The following is a 15105-nucleotide window of genomic DNA, read 5'->3' on the forward strand; positions in this document are numbered from 1 at the left end:
TGGTTGGCTGAAAAAAAAAGTTTTTTCTCCAACTATAAATCACAGCCTCCAGATATTTGGTACGCAACTTCAGTACAGGGTCCCATATCGTGGGATGCAGTATCAGATCTAATGAGCTTCTACTTCCTGTTTACAGCAACCTGGCCATATGTATCTTTTCCCCATTTTTCATTAAACCAGAGAGGCAGGAATTTCTTTTAACCTTTTTATTTCCTTAAAAAAATGATTGATACAGCATTATGAAATGGGTAATAAGGCCTCTGGGAACCAAGATATTGACTTCTATGTTAGGCCTTATGTTTTGTTTTCAGTATGTTATTCTAAAGAAATGATTGATAGGGCAGTATAAAATGGGTAATGAAGCATCTGAAAACAAAGTAATTTACTTTCTTAGACCTTATATTGTGCTTTTTTATTTGTCATTCCATTTTATAGATTAAGATCACTTTTTCATCAATACTTTTAATGCTTTCTGTAGGATTATCAGACTTGGTGTGATCTACGTAAGTTAGAAGAGCAGGTTGGACATCGATACATAACCCACGAATCTGATGATGATCGATGGGAGCAGTTCAGGAAAGACAAGGCTCTCAAACTATGGCAGGACATTGGCATGAAAGGTGTGAATGAAACATTTAATCTGAGTAAATCTCGAGGTGAACGTAATAGCACGACTGCTTCATAATGTTCACTGCACTGTTATGTTGTTTTCATTGTTATCAGAGGTCACAGATAATGATTCAAAGGGAAGTTCTTCATTGATCAAACTATTAGATTTTTCACTCATAATAAGGGAATAGATTCCATGGTAATCAAACTTCATTCAATTTTTTTTAATGGTTCCATGTAGAATTCAGGTGAATATGTCATGAACACTAACTACATTAAAATGTAATTCTGTATTGTGGTAAAACAGGAAAAACTACATTTTTTTTTAGAATTGTAAATTAATTATTTTATTGTTTTTCATATTTTACAAGCTTCTAATAGATTTCAAAATTCTGAACCTTGAAGAACTAGGATTAGATTGTGACTCCTGACTTTTCTTACATGATTTGATTTAAATTCACATCTTTGACAAAAAGCAAAGATATTTAGGTGGAAATTGTCAAATCATGTATGAATATTTTACTTATTTTAGTAAGAAATTTTATGCACATACTGTAAAACTTGGCCTCTTCCCATTTTACTTATCTTTGGCTTTGATAAATTTGCATATTAAAATTATCTAATGTCTGTTACTGAGTGTCAACTGAATGATAATTTTTGGGACATTATGTTTCGGGCTTTGTGGATTCCAATAAGACAATCCTTGGAAGAAAAAAATACAAAGTCAATGAAATACTGTTAACGTATTAATTTCCGCAGTATTTAATTTTTTTTTTATTCTGTATTGGGTATTGTGGATCACTTTTGGCAGTTTCAAAAAAATTAATAGTGTTATATAGTGTTAAAAAATCTATTCTGCAGGTACTGTTTTTCACGGTTTTCTGTCCACAGAAAATACAGAAAATTAGTACATTGCAAAAGTTAATAAGTTTACAGGAGGTTAATACAAAATACATTTCTAAATAAATTCAAAACAGATTTTTCAGAAATTATTGCTTTGTTTTCTCGCTGGTTATCTCCCTTTCATAACTTTTTTTTTTTTTTTTTTTTAAATGTTATTAATTGTGTGCAGGTAAAATGTGAAAATATTTTTAATGATGTCATGAAAACTAAAATAATAGTTAGCTAATTGATAACACATTCATGAAATTAAATATCCATCAATTTTTAAAATGACAGAATATAATTTTAAATATAGTGTTTGCTGTAATTAAAGTTAAAAAGATTAAAAAAATTATTATTTCTTTTAAACTATTAAGTGTTTATTAACGTTAGTAGTCATGTTGCAAAGTCTTTAATCAAAATATATTTGGGAAAAGGTCATGATTTTTTGGCATGCGGTCTTTATAATGTTATTTATTGTACTATTTCTATGCTGGGCGTAACATTGTTGTGATGTAAAATTTTTATTGTTATACTTTGTTATATATGATATATGTATTTAAGATTTCTATCTCAGTATTTTATAATTTGTATGCATAATTTTTTTCTGCATCACTCATGAAAAAAAATCAAAAAACCCTTTTGATATAATGTTGTATATATTTTATATAAGATATATGGTGTTGTTGAATCTGAAAATTTTTATGGTTTATTTTCCGTCAATTTTGATGTATTTCTTTTGTCTGTAGTTCTATATGTATGCATGAAGAGCACTTGTAAAGGGAGACAACCTTGTCAACTTATTGACAAAGTTGATAATCAATGCCATGGAGTATTAAGGATATGAAGAATGATATCAAGCATGGGATCTATTGAAGAGTTAATATTTGGTGTATATACTTAATGCCCAGCAAATTGAAGTCATCAGGAATCAAAAGGTGTGTCCATTTTTCTCTTGGTAACTCGTACCTGGAAGACTGAATACAAGAATTATGGTTTATACTTCAACAGCTTCATTTCAGCACCTGTATTTTCAGTATGTTGGTTTAGATTATAAAGTCTGAAATTTTCACAGCAGTTTTACGTTTTTTGGTATTTTTGCAGTAATACCTATAATGTGAAAAATAAATAATTATGAATTTTTTTCCTAGAACATTGTACTTGGATTTCAGTAGAAATCCTGAATTCAATACTGTACAAAAATTAGACTGATTACTTAGGCCTAAAAATATCCCAGTTTACAGTATATAATTATTACCTAAATGTTTTATTTTAGACTGAAATATTCAGAAGTTCTTTCAGTGTCATTCTGCATACTTATATTCTCTCTAGTTTGTCATCTTGCTTCTTTTATGGGCATTTTCACCAAACAAAACATTTGCCATGTTTTGTCTCCTAAAGTAAGAGACTATGCCCCTTAAAGGAACTAAACATACAGCTGCAAGATATTTCTTATAGCCATTTTCTAAAAAAAAATCCTAGAACATTGTATCAGTGGAAGTGTGCAATATCAACATAAAAAAAACAATGTTCATGTTTTTCTTTGCATGGAACTTTAACATTTTTAGTGTTTTCACTAAGATAAGGTAGAAGAAACCCAAAATGCAATTCAAAGCTGATTTCTTTGTTCATGAGCTTTTTTCTAGGGAAATCAGTGAGGGAGTGATGCATATTTTTTATCATTGATTTAACCATAAACAGATATAATAGTTAGTAGGGTTTTTTTTTTTTGGTCTTTTATTTTCTTGATTTGGCAATAAAGTGGGTAAAGTTGCTGGAACCCTTAAGTTTAGGGAAAGCAGGGGAACAAAAAACAATGATGATAGGATAATTAATGAGCATGAGTGAATAAACAAAATCAGAAGTGCTGAAGAATGCCTAGATTTAATAAGTTGGTGGCACTTGTTCCACTCAGGGGTTAAATCTTACTTGGCACGAGTGATCTTATTTTGGTTATTTACAATAACCAATTGATTATCCTATTTATTATGTAGATTTTCTCAATTATTTGTTGCTATTTTCAACATAAATATTTACTTTTGTGAATGATGGATTGATATTTATGTGGTGGTATTTTGGCAGGAGAAATTAGAATGTGAAATTACTGAATTTATTACACATCCTGAATTATTGAAAATTTTTACACTGGGAACATTCTTTAAATCACTGCTATTTATGTGATGATATGTTAAAAATTGTCCAATTTTTATCCATGTCCTGCAATTGTGCTGACAACATCAGTAATACATGTTTTTATACATTTTGTTAGCCTTTGCTTAAAATTATACATTTCTCTCAGGTTTTGAAATATAGAGTCTCATCAATATTGAGTTGTTTAAATTATTTCTCCACTCAAAATGGTAAAATTAAGATTTCCTACATGTGAGCTTTAGCTAGCATGTTAATATCTTAATTTTACCGTAGAGATTGGAGAAATAGTCTAAATTAATGAAGAATAGGCTGAAGGATAATCAGTTTCTCCCACTTAATATGTATAAAATTTGAAAAATGTAAAATGGCAGAAAGTCACATACATTTTTTGTTATCGGCTAAAAATGGGTGAAACTGAAATACCTTTTTAGCTCACCTGTCCGGAGGCCATGTGAGCTATTGCCATCATTTGGCATCCGTTGTCGTCGTCCTCGTTGTCATTAACAATTTCTTAAAACATTTTCTCCTCTAAACTACTGAATAGATTTGCATGAAACTTGTATTGACTGTTCCTTAGAGTATCCTGCACAAAATGACCGTTTGGATTTTTACTTGGAAGTCACCTGAGTGGCTTCGAATATTGTAAGTATAAGAAAGACAAAAGGGCTTCTAGCAAATAACTTCACAGAAATGCTGTCTTCAAATTAATGCGTGATTCTCTTTTAAACTTTAAATATTTTACCAATATTCCAAATGAATGATATTTCAAACATTTTTAAGTGTTAATTTTCAGCTAAATATTGTCGAACTGGTAAATCAAGACGCCAAACTATTTTTTGCCGCTTGGCTGCGTAGTAATTTCAAAGAAGATAGTTAAAAGCTATCCTGGTTCCCATGATTACTGAATTTTGCGATTGGGAACCAGTCTAGTTAAAAGCCAATACAATTTAATTGCAGTTATCTCTCTTTGGGTGGTGTTGGATTTTAGCTATGCCCCGCGGATAGTATTATAATAAAAATCATTTTATCAAGAAGCGTCACACTCAACATCATCAGCTTCCTTTTTTCAAGTTTAAGGTCTCAAGAACATAAACAAATGCAATAATCTTCACGATATTTGTGTACATCTTTGTTTTGTTTTGCTGCAGGTTGCAAGGGAAATATGGGTTCAACACCAAAACAGTCTCAAACCTTGGTCCATGTCATGACCGGCACTCTAGAACATTGCTTAAAAAATAAACATCAGGGAACCTATCTTGCAGGTTGCACGCCAAGCGACTTCGAGTTCCAGCACTTTTGGTGCTTTGATTGATCAGTTAAAAGACATGGCCGCTGTTACTAAAAATAGAACTTAGGGGTCAAACAGCAGATTTTTGCATATATCTCCAAAACCATTATGTTTAGCCAAATTCTGACGGTAAAAGTATTCAGCATGATCTATTTGTGGTCAAATTTTGGTGAAAATCTGTGAACCCATGTTGGAGTAATTGCCCATTTTGGACATTTTTTGCTGTTTTGATGTTATTACTTTCAAAAATCTTCTTCTCAAAAACTACTGTACAGAATTCAATGAAAGTTGGTATTTTTTAATTTTTAGGATATCCTTAACAAAATGACTGTTAGGATTTTTGATCAGTTAAAAACATGGCTACCGTTACTAAAACTAGAACATAGGGGTCATACAGTAGTTTTTTTTGCATATACATGTAGCTCCAAAACCATTAGGTTTGGCCAATATCTTTCACTTGCTGAAATATCCTTATTATTAGGCCTACAAAAGTCTCCCAGGGATCAGTTGTCAGATGACTCCATTTAAGGGTTATTGCCCTTGAAAGGTTAAAAATTACATTTGACGCAGTTTTCAGTCAATATCTTGAAAACTATAATAGATAGAATGAAACTTTTGATTGATGACGTGATCCTCATGATAAGTCCTACCAAAGCCTTCATGGAGTCAAAATTGTTGGACAACTTGTTGTTCCCTAGAAAGGCAAAAATTTAACCAGGTGAGCGATTCAGGCTCCTGGGAGCCTCTTAATTTTTACTTAGCAGATTGTGGATACCCTTATTTTTCTAAAATTACAATTTTCCTCTACTTTCAACAAATTAATGCAGACAATTCTTTGTAATATTCATTTAAAGACTAGCAGAGTATTACCTTCTCAAAATCATATTGGTTGTAATGAAAAAAAAATTTGAAAAAGAGACATTATTTATAACATATTATTTTTAATCTTTAAAATGTAACTGTATGATAAAGACACTGAGGATCATGAAGCATGTAGTTCTAGTAAGTTTATCATAGTTGTATGGATGACAGATAGGTTATGTAAAAATGAAATTTTATAATTATTTTGGTGTTTTATTTAGTTTTTTCTCTTTTTGAATTCCCAACCAACAGAATGTGTGTAATCATAATGTCAGTTTTAGCTAACTGTTATAAATATCTCTTATTTAAAGGATATCAAAATACACCTGTAACTCAAGACAATATTAGATAAATACCCATATTGTGAAGTAACTCTTCATTGAATGGTAAAATTAAAAACTGGAAAGGCGGGGATGCAGAATACTTTATTATTTGAAATACTTAAGTGAAAATTGATAATTTTATTCTTTATACATGTTGAAGTATATAATGTTAAGGTTTTAATATATTTTTAGTGCAATATCTTAGGCATTATCATGACATTGTCATATGGAAAATACATTAGTCACTAATATTTTGACAGGTAACTTTTCTCAATTCTTTTCCCATCACCATTACAGTACTACTATAAGTGATTTCAATTTTCAGATTGACCAATTCAGTTCAAATTACTGAAATACTGTAGGGCTCATTTTGACATTTTATACACCCACTGGTTAAGCATGTGGTGTATTGGAATCACCTTGTCCATCTGTCCTAATTTAGTTGCAATTATCTGGGCTCCCAGTGGATGGATTGATTTCAAATTTGGTGTATGGCTATATGTAGATAGGGCATATAATGTAAGGGGTATAGGCATTGTCCAATATCAACTTCATGTTTCTTGAAACTTGATTTTTCTTTATTTGGAATGATATAGAAAATTTTGATCACAAGAATCTCCTCTCTTAGCGGATGGATTGATTTCAAATTTGGTGTGTGGTTTTATTTAGATTGGCCATACATTGTAGGCGATTTTGGACGCCGTCTGATATCACCTTGTTAGGTTGGACTTTGCTATTATTCACTATATGGAATGATAGAGAAAAATTGTCATAAAATGGCCGGATTAGTTACAAATTTGGTGTGTTTTTTCATATAAATGGGTTATACTTTGTAAGCCATCTTTGTTAATGTCCAGTACCAACTTTCTGTACAAGTGGGGGTATCCTTAGCACGACAACTTGTGAAAGTTCATGTTATAAATATTTCGGTATGGTGATTTTTATAGAGGTGAATTAGAGGAAGTGCTCCAAGTTTGATGTATATTTTGTTGGTCTTCCTCTTTTCTTGAAATGTATGCAAATTAATAAGATATGTCAAAAGAAAACAAGTGTTTATAATAAATTCTTAATTCATAACACTCTTTTCTTTGATTCTGACCTAGGACCTTTTACCCTGATCATTGACACTTTATTGAGGACTTGCGGCTTTCTTCAAGTGATTTCAAAATTAAAAAAGTCCAGAACTTCCACGCTTGAAAGTAAAAGTGGACCCTTGCAGATAGTTTTAAAGAAAAGTTCGCAGAAGAACCATGCAAACAGGAATAGAAGTAGTCAAGAAATTTACTTTCAAATTCGAATAGCTGTAAGAGAGTTGCATACCGTTTTATGAGTATGAGCGATTCCAGTGCATTGACTTGAAACAATACACAAATGAGACTTAGAATCGGGTTAAAACATGAGGATTTGCTAAGCGCTTTTTAGCTCACCTGGCTATAGGCCATGTGAGCTATTGTCATCATTTGGCGTCCGTCGTCGTCGCTAACAATTATACAACTCTTCTCCTCTGAAACTACTTGCCTAATTAGAACCAAACTTGGTATGAATGTTTCTTGGGGTATCCTGCACAGAACTGTTCTGGGGATTTTTGATTTGTCAAAAAACATGGCCGCATTACTAAAAATAGAACATAGGAGTCACACAGTAGTTTTTCCGCATATATCTCCTAAACCGTTAGGTTTAGCTGAATTCTGACATGGATAAAAGTGTTCAGCATGATGAGATCTATCTCTGGTCAAATTTTGGTAATAATCCGTTAAGCCATGTTGGAGTTATTGCCCTTTTTCAACGATTTTTGCTATTTTTAATGTTATTTCTTTCCAAAATCATCTCCACTGACACTACTTGACCATTTGAAACCAAACTTGGTATGAATGTTCCTTGGGGTATACTGCATAGAACTTATGTGGGGATTTTTGATTCGTCAAAAAACATGGCTGCCGTTACTAGAAAATAGAACATAGGGGTCAGACAGTAGTTTTTCACATATATCTCTTAAACCGTTAGGTTTATCCAAATTCTTCCAATAGCTGAAATAATCCACATTATTAGGACTACAAAAGTCTTCAGACTCCTTGTAAGAGTTATTGCCCTTGGAAGGGGAAAATGACTTTTTTTAATAGTTTTCAGTCAATATCTTGAAAACTATGATAGATTAAAAGAAACTTTCCATTGTTGAAAAGATCTTGTGATAGTCCTACCAAAGACTTCTTTAGTCAAAATTGTTGGGCAACTTCTTGTTTAATTTATTGCCTTTGAAAGGCAAAATTCAAGAAGGTGAGCGATTCAGGCTCCTGGGAGCCTCTTGTTTCGGATTTATGCCGCTTTCTTCGATTGTTTTTATAGCTTGTCAATTTTGGGCTGACGTATTATGATATACCGCGTTCCGCCCGTCTGTCATCAACAGTCCATACAATAACTCTTAAAAATGCTTAAAGCTATTTTGATAAAACTGGATAATTGTTTTTATTGATGGAAGAAAGCTCCTTTTAATATTACATCAGTTTTTAACATTTAATTTTTGAGCTATAGGACTTTTTGCATTAAAAAGGGGGTGGTTATTCTGTTTTCACTCTCTCTGTAAAAAATTCTTACGAAACTTTTGAATATTCTTTGTATCCACGGTCATAGGCTCCCTTTCCTTTTCTGTAAAATTTCGATTGGACGCTTTTGATTTTTGCACTTTTTCATAAACGGAGGTTTCTCGTTTTCGCGCTCTTACTGATGAATGCTTTCAGCCACGAAAGTTTGAAACATTCTTTGTATCCATGGTCATAGTCTACTTTTTGTTTTCTAAAATGTTTCGACTTTTGGCAATTTTTCATGAAGCAGGGAGGCTTTTCTGTTTTTGCGCTCGATAGAAAGGTAGATTCATGCAAGGGTAGGATTGTAAGCGAGTTCAAAGTGTTATATACGGTCAGTGACCATATATCATGATTGATTGATTGTTGGGGTTTAACGTCCGAGAAGCAATATTTCAGCTATATTCAGCCGATGAACATGAAATGATGATGAAATGAAAAATGGGATGGGACACAAGGATAATAGGGCCGACAAATTTTGATTGCCACTTGAAAAAGGGGAGGGATGGGTAAGGTCGGGCAATTTAGCCTCCTGTTGCGGAGCGCAAAGGTTCCTACTCCTATCGAATACCACAGCAGGGTTCTTTAACGTGCGAGAAACGTGGCATCTTTCTCAACACGGTGCACCACTATGGTTTGCGGTCAGGTTTTCCGTAGTATAGCCTGACAACCCCAGCATGCAACACGCCAGGGGTACCCCATTCCACCACCTGGGGCACACAACCGAGTTGCTCTGTGGGCAGAGCGCCTAGCCCCCGGCTAGGTTCCTGAGCACTATTTAGTCGCCTTTTACGACAAGCTTAGCGCTGCTGCAAGCCTATGCTTTTGACACCCGGACCTGCACGGGGCACCATATATCATTAATAATATTAATAAGACTACCATCAATGCATTTTGTTTGCTCAAATAGAACGATTGCAATATAATAAATGATTAAAATACAGTAAGAGCTGTAACCAATGCTGGAAAAGGATTAAAATGACTTTATACAACCAGCCAATACTTTTCTCTACGTTCTCTCTTAACTAAACCCTGGGGTCAAAAGAATAAGCCTGTACCAGCGCTAAGCTCGTCTACAAAGGCGACTAAATAGCGTTCTAAACCCTGGCCGGGGGCAAGGCCACTCCGCCCACAGAGCAACTTGGTTTTGTGCCCCTGGTGGTTGAATGGGGTATCCCTTGCACTCTTCATGCTGGGGTCGTCAGGCAATTATAATACGGAAAACCTCACCGCAAACAGTGGTGCACCGTGTTGGAAAAATGCCACGTTCCGTTCACGTTAAAGAACCCTATTGAGGTATTTTACAGGAGAAGAAGCCTCGACTTCGCTACAAGAGGCTAAATTGCCCGACTATACCTGTATCTCCCAATTTCTAGTGGCAAACGAAACTCGTCTACCCTATTATTCCATTTTTCATTGCATCATCAGTTCATGTTCATTCTATTATCCATCTAATGGTATTGCCTTGATATAGTTGAAATATTGTTGAAATATTACCGCTTGGGTGTTTAACCCCATTCCGTCAATTAATCAAATAACTGAACCCTGGAAAAGTGGTTACCTGTGTAAACCAGACATCTTATGGAGTCGATTCATGTCAGTCTTATTACATTCTTAACCTGTGTAAACCAAACACTGTCAACCAAACAAAACATAAGTACAAAACGGGTTCAGTTTTAACAGGTTTCACTGTACCACTGATCGGTATATACTGGATACATCAAGTAACACTCCAGCTAAGAATCAAACAAAATGGGATACATGGTTGGAAAGCCTACATATTTTTATTTTTGATATTTTATTTAAAATGCTTAAGTAAATAGAAAATTACATGTGGATTTTCATAGAACTCGTGTTAATAAGAGATATAAATTATATATGATGTACTGTAGAATTCAAAATTAAGGGAGATAACTCTGTAAATGACACTGATTGGTATGCATGATTATATATTTCATCATATAAACCTACAATACAACTTAAAATAACAAATATTAAAACGTGTAGCCCTTTTCGGGTGAATCACATATTACAGAATTTGCATGATTCTAACAAAGATTGATACATAAGACACTTAACGTATTACCATCTGTATGAACCTTACTAAATGAATAAATTCATTTTCATAACGACGAGCTTCTAATCTCTTACACTATGTATTGAAACGCTCTTTCACTTCACCTAAATTCAAAGGGCAATAAACCATTACTTTCAATTAGTTATTGAGCCCTTCGGGTAATTTTTTATAATGCCAACAAAAAGTAATATGTCTTTTTGTAAAGCACTGACTTGAAGATTTCAGTCGAATTGTCCGTTTTCTTCTACCCTACCTGCCCTAGTTTTTTGTTGTTTTTTTTTTGTGCCTACCCTAATCATTTGATGGACATTTTGGTTAAAGTACCATTAAAACCAAGATGGAACCCTATTAACTCAATGTAAAGTCTTTTTGAAAAAAAACCTACCTTACTTTTCTTGCTGGTAGCAGGAAACAAAACTTTTAGGTGGGGGAAGCTTAACACAGGTAGGATGCAAAATTTAGCTCTTTTTGACTGGGTTATGTATATGTATATATATCTTCCCAACTTCATATATTACGATCGACAAAGTTAATTACTTGTGTACAGCTTAAAACCTTAAAGTTCACATAACAAAATATTTCTTTAAAAAGAGCACCACACTCAAATAATCTTAGAAATAATCTAGCTTAATTATTGGCTTGATTTGAGGGGCTTGCTTCAACCATCGATGCAGTCGATTAGTTGAAGTGCTATACCAGTCGGGCTGCACATTCAGGAAGGATACATTGCATGTATCAAACACTTTAGCCGGACTGAAAAATGCATGGGTCGAGACACAGTTAGGGGACGGTCAGTTTATATTGAGGTGGGAACCTGGCAAATATTCTTGTCCAAAAATGAAAACAAATATTCCGGTTTACACCTCCTAAGTAAATAAATATTATTACCTCAATCCAGATACTTCATACAGTGAAATGGAAGCAGATAATCTTGTCCCGATGTGCTTTAAATTTAATTTTCTGACCTGCAAAATTAAAAAAAAATGTTCTGACCTCACAAAATATGCCAGCACCATTCATAATCAAAATGAAGTCCTCTTAACAGTTTAATCAGTTATATCAGCCAATAAGAATATTAGCTATATTATTGGTCTGATGTACACCAGGGTTGAAAACACGTTTATTTCCGAAGCTTCAGGTCTGTTAATGAGAGTAATTAAAATGCATTTATAAATATTTTCTTTGGTTTCATTTGCAGGTAATGAGTAAGTTGGAGACATTTCTATTTATGACATGGATGAGACTTATATATCCTATCAATGCAATGATGCAGAAAGAACACCATTCCAAAGAGAGGAATATCTTATGGTGATTTTGGAACATGATAAAACATCACTATGTTGAGATTCTCGTGTAACCGTTTTCATTCACTGCATTCCAGTGGAATTACATGTAACATTTATTACGTTTCACAAAACAATTGTGGTTATTCGTGTTTACATCGATACTGGTCTTAGGGATTCTATGTTGTTTTCTGTAATATATGCCCTCTCCAGCGTAAACGTATGAACAACAAACCAGTTTAAGATTTACTGACAGAAGTCAACGTTTATTTAATAAGCTTTTTTTCTTCGGGTTTTGCTTTAATGCTGAAGCATAATTTCACATCAAGCCAAGACTGATACGTTTATATTTTTTTGTATGTCAAGCAAAAATCCTTACTTTCATTGTTTTCCATGTGATCTCATGCGTGTTAGAATGTTGTATATCTGTAGCTGTATCTTGCGAGCGCTGATTGTGATGATTGTGTGTTCATGATAGTTGTCAGTTTTCCGTCGTAATATTATGATGGAAATGTTAACTTTGATGTTGTTACTTTTTCCATGCTTATTCCAGAGAGCTGGTTGTTAACAGCTAGTATGTATTCATTCTTTGGTATACACAGTAACTAGTAAAAATCATAACACCCTCATTTTTTAAGAGTAGTTGTAATCATCCTCATCGTTTTAGCCCTGGATTAAAGATACGAACATCGAAATAAGTTTTCCTTGATAGTTCTCATCTATGCTAAAAGATTATTACTGTTGGCATTTTTTTTTCAAATGCATGAACTAGTATTTCAAAATAGCTGAAAAGCAGGCTTGAACATTTCTTTGTTTTAAAGCATAATGTAACTATTTATATGTTATATTTATTTATATCGAAGAAATCTATGCGGTTCTTGAATTTCTTTCGATTGACCTCATTTTGTTCCTCATCTTAGTCATCTTTACGATTCTTTCTGGTAACGGACCATGGGGGGTATTGGATATATTCATTGATAACAAGCGTCCAAGTAGCTATCGAGGACATGCAAGCATTCTTTGACTGACATCATAGTTATCTTTGTCATTCCAATAAATTTGATACGGTAGAGTTCCGCGTTTTAGACTAAAACCGGGTTCCTTTTTAAATATTTATCACATAGGATTAATGACGTGTATTTTGGTTATTTCAATAGGGTGTGTACCTTGGAATAGGGCATTTTGCCTGTTAGTCGGTAACGCAAACACTACCAATGTTCATCATACAGTAATACAAGTTGTAGATTGTAGAAGGGAGAACGTTTACTCTCTATCATAAAATCGTGTGTTCATAGTTGGTGTCAATTTAATTAAGTGTAATGTTTTTATCTGTTTTTGGAGAATCAAAATTATTGTGGTATGAGTCAAAATACTTTACCGTTTCCTTATGTGTTATCCAATATTTACATATGTGTCATCCTATATTTACGTATGTATTTTCCAATGTTTTATTCAATGTGGAAAGTAGACCCCAATTTGGTTGCTGAGTATATGGAATAGACATAGTGTAGATAATACAGCGTGTTATATATTTAACTTCAGGAAATATATTTGGTCTTCCCTTGATTAGATCATTACTTGATGAATTGTCTAAGTAGTTAACTCGGGACAAATAACAAAACAATTTAAAATTTCTTTCATTTCATATGTCTTTTAATCCAAGTGTGATAGAAAGTCATTTGTCCAGTTAACTACCTAAGGTAGTTCATTAGATGTGTGTCATTAAACCAAGAGAAGACCTACTCTATTCCATGAAGTTAACTAAATTACTCGCTGTAAAATGATTCATGTGTTTTTACTTACTAAATGAGTTGGATTGTGATTGAATGTTGTTTTACACTATATTTTCTATTTCTCGTATATTCAGTGGTTTTGTACCAGAGTATGTTGTTGATAATAAATGTTTTCAGACGAGGACGTTTTCATTTATCTATCCAACCACATTCTAAATACAGACAACATACTAAACCACAGCATATTACTCCTAACTCTTGTGCTTACAAAGTAATTCATCCCCTGGTATCATGGGACGAAATATCCCGACCAAAGCAAAAAACCAAATAACAAAACGATGATAACAACAATATTCAACTGCAACAAACATACTAAGATAAGAACTTGCATTGAGCACCGGTTGGTTGAGCGACCTATGTTATCACTTTTTAATTATGAATTTTATGATTTAGTAATGTATTCTGTTTATTCAAGCACAAGCATTATTTTATTTATGATTGGTTACCGTTTCATGAATAATTTCATAGGTACATATAATTTTTTTTATTTACCGTTAAACGGTTTCTATGATATATCTTTGCCTATCTAATTTCATGGTCTTTGCTTTGTTAACATATTGATAAGATGCCATACATTTTATCAGACCATTAATATCGGAAACAATCAGAGGCTCATGTTCTGCTCTACCAGCGGCACCTGTCACATTGCAATTGAAGTAAGTTCGGTAACATCCCAAATTAAATTAAAACAAAACAAATAATGGGGCCTTTTACAGCTTGCTAAGTGGTATGGGTTTTGCAATTCATTGAAGACCGTGTGGTGACCTGGAGAAGTTTTAATTTGCGTTGCTTGACTTCTGGTGGACGTTTCTGTCATTGGCAATCATACCACATACATCTCTTATCTATCTATCGCATCATTACATATTCTATTGTGTTGATTACTTACTTTTTATGTTTTTTTTTTTTTTGGTTTGTGTATGCTGTTATTTCGCGCTGATTTTTTTTCATTGCTGTAATTCTGGTTGCTGATGATTTCACGTTGAACATTTTCCTTCTCCGCGATCCAAAACGTTCACAGGCAAAAATTGTTCACGTGAATTCAATGTGAATTGACACGAACTTCATGGGAAAAGGTTACATGGATGTCATGTGATGTCTCGATTCATCCGAAATTCGACGTCAACTTCTCAAATTTTAAGTAGCACTCCAAGTAAGAATAATTAAAAATGTGATTCATTGTTGGAAAGCGTACATATTTTTATTTTGTTTGTACTGTTGACAGAAATTAATATTTGGCTTTTCATACAATGCGTGCT

At 33.3% G+C, this 15105-nt stretch overlaps 1 protein-coding gene across 10 annotated transcripts in view; it reads left to right on the top strand.

The window, feature by feature from the left end:
• The window catches only part of LOC148625632 (serine/threonine-protein kinase D1-like), a 79357-nt gene extending 65400 nt beyond the window's left edge, over positions 1-13957 (top strand). For 8 of the 10 annotated variants that reach the window (XM_088569266.1, XM_088569267.1, XM_088569268.1 and 5 more), the window contains one exon: positions 479-7191. In XM_088569266.1, coding sequence (XP_088425392.1) covers positions 479-685 — 207 coding nt within the window. In that variant the 3' untranslated portion in view covers positions 686-7191. Of the gene's footprint in view, positions 1-478; positions 7192-11968 lie in introns of those variants that run through there. The other 2 variants (XM_088569272.1, XR_015919959.1) reach the window with 2 other exon arrangements.
• The last annotated feature ends 1148 nt before the right edge of the window (positions 13958-15105 follow it).

The sequence above is a fragment of the Perna viridis genome, chromosome 2 (genome assembly GCF_037379345.1).
Source record: "Perna viridis isolate PV_CMFRI_1.1 ecotype Kerala chromosome 2, ASM3737934v1, whole genome shotgun sequence".
NCBI classification, from domain to species: domain Eukaryota; kingdom Metazoa; phylum Mollusca; class Bivalvia; order Mytilida; family Mytilidae; genus Perna; species Perna viridis.